General features: G+C 38.9%; 1 protein-coding gene across 1 annotated transcript; it reads left to right on the top strand.

Moving 5' to 3' along the window:
• Window positions 1-511: 511 nt before the first annotated feature.
• On the top strand, window positions 512-5,806 carry LOC124291111. Its single transcript, XM_046728011.1, has 3 exons — window positions 512-773; window positions 4,783-4,953; window positions 5,562-5,806. The coding sequence occupies exons 1-3, from the start codon at window positions 752-754 to the stop codon at window positions 5,783-5,785; spliced, it is 417 nt and encodes a 138-aa protein (XP_046583967.1). The 5' UTR covers window positions 512-751; the 3' UTR covers window positions 5,786-5,806.
• Window positions 5,807-6,457: the final 651 nt, after the last annotated feature.

Here is a 6,457-nt window from a genome sequence, read left to right as displayed (position 1 = left end):
CAGTATCAACCCTATCTTTGGATCAGTTGGCATCCATTCTATCCAGGCACTCTGATCTTCACTGCTGATGAACATATTTCAAACAAAGTATCTTGCCGCATGAGACACCTCATTTAAATTATGTACTACTGTGGAGAAGGAGCGCTATCAGTGCCAAGATCAGTATCAACCCTATCTTTGGATCAGTTGGCATCCATTCTACACAGGTACTCTTCACTGCTGATGAACATATTTCAAACAAAATCTCTTCCCGCATGAGACACCACATTTACCTTATGTACTAGTGTGGAGAAGGAACGCTATCAGTGTCAAGCTGCCACACAGGGCCACCAATCCAGCTATATTCTGTGAACAACATTGCGTAACTGATCCTTAAATTGTAAATATTAAGTTGTTCATAGTGAGACGCTCAACTAATCGATTTGTTCCTTGCTCGTGGGATACCGTCATATAGAACCATACCAGAGGCTGTACTGGGAGCAAGATGTATGGGCTCATCATACTAGTTTCCGCATGTCTTCAGTACACCTACAGTCATACCGTGGTTCGTCATTTCACACGGGTGGAGGAATTAGATGATAAAGTTGGGAACGACTGGACCCGGGAATTGACCTACGACACATTTGTTGACTGTGCAGGAATTTGTTTTAAAAATAAAACCTGCCATAGTTTCTCCTTCTACTCCGGGGCGTGTTATATTCGTAACACATACGATGTCCACACAGATATCTCATATCTTGGTTCACCTGGAATGAAGACGTTCTTGAAGAAAGGTAAGCTACGGTACAAGAAATGGATGGTGAGTGCATGTTATTTTAAACACAATGTGTGCTCCGTTTTAAAGATACAATTTGCTGTTTGTTCTCATTTTAGTTATGAGTATGTATGCTCCTTATACGATCTTTCTTCACTCATCGTTTTGGGCGAACTGTCTAAGGCGCCAGGCTAGTAATCCAGCGAGCTTGGGAGGTGCCGGGATCGAGCCCACCTGTGACCGGGTGTAAAAAACCTTGGAGTCAACTTTGTGTGCAGACTCTTTCAGTGTTGTCACAACCCCTAGTGTACAGTACACAACCCTGTGCACTTAAAAGAACCCACGAATCCGTTGGTAGATGACCAGATGGTGCCCACATGAACGTGCAGTAAACTTGGACAAAGTACTGTGACTATGTGTCCCAGTCTACTCAGCTGTGAATGGGTACCTCGTAAGGATGGGAAAGCCACATTAACTCGGTGCGTCTAGTAGGCAGCAAGAATTGTATGCACCCCAGGGAGTATGAGATTGAAAAGAAGATGTGCCGTTGTGATGGACATCCAATGATCGAGGGAAAACAAAGCGCCTTTGAGCAGTTGTACTGGGTATCGGCGCTATACAAATGTTTGTGTGTGTGTGTGTGTGTGTGTGTATCGTTTTGTTTAAATAACCTGAGATAAAGACAATGTCAAAGAAAGCTAAGCCAGTATGAGTGAATAAACGTTGCTTACCAAAATGTGTACAAAGTTCTAAAAATGTGACTTGCTGTGTTGATTCTCATTCTGCACTGGTATGAAAGCAACGGGAATTGTCTGCAATATTTCTCAGGGGCGCTTGGGTAGCCTCGTGGTTAAAGCGCTTGCCTGTCACGCTGAAGACCTGGGTTCGATTCCCCACATGGGTACAATGTGTGAATCCTACTTCTGGTGTCCCCCGCCGGGATATTGCCAAAATATTGCTAAAGATGGCGTAAAACTAAACTCACTCGCTATTTCTTAACTTAATAGGAATGCAAAAAAAGGCTTTTGCTGGAAAACCGTGCTGTACTGGAAAGCCAATCTTGAGAACTTCTTCCGACGTAAAGGCACATAGTAACCTGAGCTTGTATTGACAACCAGAACTAAAGGCAGGAAGTAACCAGAGCTTGTATTGACCATGCTGTGCATTCTAGAGGCACGTAACTTCAAAAGCTATGGTTTGCGGAGAGGGGACATCACTTTCTCGCCGCAAGAAAGTAAGAACAGGAGACAAGAAATCAATATCGCAAGATGATACAGTGATAACAGGAAATCAGAAAGTGGTAGCTTTAGACTAGAAAAACATAGAGAGAGAGAAAGCGAGATAACAAGATTCGAAAGATGTCACATATCCTTGTTCACCTGGAATGAAGACGTTCTTGAAGAAACGTAAGCTACCTCGACAGAAAACGTTGTTCAGTGAATGTCAGTTGAACAAAAAGAGAAAGCAATAACGTGAGATGAGAAAACGATAGAGTCTGATTGTGACACAAAAGGGAGAAAAAGGGAGAAAGAGATGTAGCAAAAAAGTGACAGGATAAGTAAGAGAGAAAGTGATAGAGCAAGAAACTTGTATTACCAATAATGCTGTGCATGAAAAACGGTTTGCTTATTTTCAGTGATCAATTCCTGTAATTTCCTATCAATTAATTTTAATTGTTTTTAACATTTTGTGGAAAATTTTTTTTTTTAGAAATCGATTTAGAATTCTAAAACGTCGGCAAACACGCATGTGTTCACTTTGTTGAATGTAAAATCTAACAAGATCGATATATGAAAAAGACGTCTCTTATTGTTTACTTTCTTTTGTGCAACACGCCAAAGACATTTTGCCCATTACATGCAACTCTACCTAAGATCAAAAGAAATAATATAAAAGTACTTTTATATTAATATTTTACAAATTATTCCATAGTTCCATGGTCCCCGGCATTGGCAAGTTATATCATATGACCTTTAAACATAGTGTAGGATACTTAAGAAGATTCGTTGTCCAATATTCTGGATAATACAATCCTATTCTTTTTTAATCTTAAAGCTCAAAAAGTTCCTTAAAAATTCAAAAGAAACAAACAATCAAGTAGATATGATTATACTTTAACAAATGATTGCCACTATTTATATTGTTGGACATCTTGGACTTCGAATCTGGCCCGAATGATCATTATAATGATTGTGGTGGATTTGTTTTATGCAGCCAACTGTTACACATGTACAGGGACGTGTTCTTAAACATACAGGTAAATTAGATACACGTGTTCACGTTAAAGTTGCGTACATTACCTCCTCTTATAATCTTTGACAAGGAATGGAATAATTGATAAAATATTAATAAAAAACTAGTTTTATATTATTTCTTATGATCTTAGGAAAATATATTTAATGGTAATATGGGGGTAAAATGTGTCTCTAATATTAAGTTGGCTTTCCAGTCTATTGCCTCCGGAAACAAGTTGGACAAGTTGGACCGGTTATAAGTTAGCACGTCCCATAAAAGGGGCAAGTAAGTTTTTAAGAATTTAGATGTAATCAGCAGAACTTCTTTGGCGTGTTGCACAAACGAAAGTAAACAGCAATAGATGTCTTTTTTATATATCGATCTTGTTAGATTTTGCATTCAACAAAGTGAACATATGCGTGTTTGCTAACAGCTAATCTCTGAAATGAACATATTTTACAGAAAAAGTTATCAAATTAAAATAAAATACAATACAATAAAAAAGAGCCGAGTGACTTTCTACATTTTCAGAAACTGAAACTGTGGTAATCTAGACTTGCCACACATTCTAGACTTGCATGGGTATATTGGGTATATTTATTTCCGAGTCTGTATGACAGACAAATGATGGCGTTAAAGCAAAGTCTCCTTATGCCCACAAACTGGACCCCGGAAGCGTTTTCAAGACTTACATATATACTTCTCATCAAAAGTTTAGACTCACTAGTGTAAATATAGCCACTTACTTCAGGCAACTGTTCTAAACTTAATTTGCAAAATAATCCATACTGTTTATAGGTACTGTTTACACATGAACTGATGTATTGTAAAACAAATTCGTAACGTTGAAAAGAGTATTGTTATCAGTAAGAATTGGCGAACTCTTAACAAAACTTTACACCAAACGTAGCTGTTCACATGCACGATATTTGCACATGCTTTTCAGCAATTTGATGCATGATCCTCGTGGAATTCATTTGCATAAGGTTTGCAGTTGGTTCTCCCAAGTTAGTGGAGAAATCAGTCTTCGATGTAACCATATATATATACAGTACAACCAGAAATTATTGAGAATTTAAAGATTGTAATTTTTAATTTTTTTTCACTCATTACTCACGTATTAATGTGAATATTTAGCAGAACATAACTCCAGTAATTCAATCAATCATATCCAGCATTAAGTTTTCTAAACTCCTTCGTTTGTTTTTAGAAACAAGAATACCAAGGCGCCTCCTGTCACCGACAGTCAATTTTCTGGGCCTACCTGCGCCTCCCTGGTGCTCAATGCCATATCCATTTGCAATATTTTTCAAAACACGATAAACAGTGGACAAAGGGATGCCTGTTCTACTTGAAATCACTTTAGCTGATCTGATGTCCTTGTTATAATACTCTAAAATCAACTTCCTCTTCTCTAAATCATCCATACTGAGGATCACTGAAAATGTCGTCTGCTAGCAAGTAAACAAAAGGGGATAACTCTTCACAAACTAATGAAAAAGGATTAACGGAGTTGTCTCTTTTGAATGAAAACAAACACTTGATAGCGGGTCAAGGTTGTTTATACTAGAAATCCAATTAAACATATTCCTAAAATGGTCAATAATTTCTGGTCATACTACATATATATATATATATATATATAGTGAGTGTTTTAAGTGAGTCTAAACTATTGATTAAAAGTATATTATACAAACTTTAAACAGACATGTCCGTGCGTTGACTTTTCTTTATCTGCCAAAAACATCTGTGGTGTTATGTTTTGATGCAATCGTCTTTCTTTTGCCCCACAGCCGAATGCGTGTCTCCATACAGCCAGATAGGAGACATATGCATATGGGTGTCCAGTTCTGCTCTGACTAATGCTGCGTCAAGATCGAAATGTCAGATGGACGGTGGGGACTTGGTGACCTTGCCAACGCTTGACAAAATACAGCTGGTTGAAGACTTCATGGAGGCAAATGGTATGCTTCAGTATATGTCATATTATGTGATAGTGACAGTAATGTTTTACTGTTGACAACAATGTTCTCTCAGAAGGTATTCTGGGTAGAAACAGGTCCCCACAACCTGCAGCATAAATATATCACTAACCCACTTTCCATATCAGATAAGGCAATTAATGCGCTTGTTTGTTGTTTAACGCTGCAGTCTTGCTATGTCAAATCAGTGATGGCGGTCTTCATATCATAGTGTCAGGCCCCTACAGATTAGTGATGCATATTAAGTCACCCAGCCTGATCCGCTGATCCATTAAGACGCTAATTACGATCAGCATAGGTTGATAACCCTGAAGTCCATGAGACTAAGCCGCACTCAATTGCTCAAGCCTTCGATGGAGTCCAAAAGGAGTCATTTCATCCTTCAGAACAATCATGTGGATAAACCCGTCGTAACATTTTCCTGTTTTTGTGCTAAAAATAACAAGAGCTCTCAGCTTACATAGTAGGTGCCATCACGATCAGCAACTCTATTTTTGCTGAAATATTTTGAAAGTGGTCAAAACAAGTAGAAACTCCCTTAAGAACTTTAAAAAGAAAAAAACGTCTCGTTACAAATCTTTATGCTGCAGGTTACGAAGTGAACGATAGACGCTCAATCGGTGCCTATCTGGACGAGGCCAGCATGACGTGGGACTGGTTGGATGGATCCGGACTCAACAGGTCAAGCCTTTGGTGTGATCCAGATAATCCGTTTGTTTCTTCAGAACAATGTTTACAGTTGAAACACTCCTGCTTCTTGGATCTTTCATGCTCATTGATCTACGAGTACATTTGCGAAATTAGATTGAACTGAAAAGTTCAAGCCTTTGGTGTGATGCAAATATTCCAGTCCACCCGTCTTGTCTACACTTGATAACGGCTTGCTTTGTGGACCTTTCCCGCACGGTCAGCCATGAGTATATTTGTAATATAACGTTGTAGAACTAACAACGATTAGGCTTTTGGTGTGATGCAAATATTCCAGTCCACCCGTCTTGTCTACACTTGATAAACGCTTGCTTTGTGGACCTTTCCCGCACGGTCAGCCATGAGTATATTTGTAATATAACGTTGTAGAACTAACAACGCTTAGGCCTTTGGTGTGATGCAAATAGTCTAGTCCCCCCGTCTTGTCTACACTTGATGAACGCTTGCTTTGTGGACCTTTCCCGCACGGTCAGCCATGAGTATATTTGTAATATAACGTTGTAGAACTAACAACGATTGGGCCTTTGGTGTGATGCAAATAGTCTAGTCCACCCGTCTTGTCTACACTTGATGAACGCTTGCTTTGTGGACCTTTCCCGCACGGTCAGCCATGAGTATATTTGTAATATAACGTTGTAGAACTAACAACGATTAGGCCTTTGGTGTGATGCAAATAGTCTAGTCCATCCGTCCTTCAGAATCTTGTTTACACTTGATAAATGCTTCTTTGTGGATCTTCACGCACAGACAACCATTAGTGTAATTGTGAAATAAAGTT

Source organism: Haliotis rubra, unplaced genomic scaffold (genome assembly GCF_003918875.1).
Source record: "Haliotis rubra isolate DU_JTF1 unplaced genomic scaffold, ASM391887v1 Scf481, whole genome shotgun sequence".
Taxonomy (NCBI): Eukaryota; Metazoa; Mollusca; class Gastropoda; order Lepetellida; family Haliotidae; genus Haliotis; species Haliotis rubra.
This window is presented reverse-complemented; position numbering and strand designations above follow the sequence as displayed.

Coding starts and splice junctions, on each gene's coding strand:
- LOC124291111 (XM_046728011.1), top strand. CDS start 752: ATGAAGACGTTCTTGAAGAAAG. Junction 774..4,782: donor GAAGACGTTCTTGAAGAAAG/GTAAGCTACGGT, acceptor TTTGCCCCACAG/CCGAATGCGTGTCTCCATAC. Junction 4,954..5,561: donor AGACTTCATGGAGGCAAATG/GTATGCTTCAGT, acceptor TTTATGCTGCAG/GTTACGAAGTGAACGATAGA.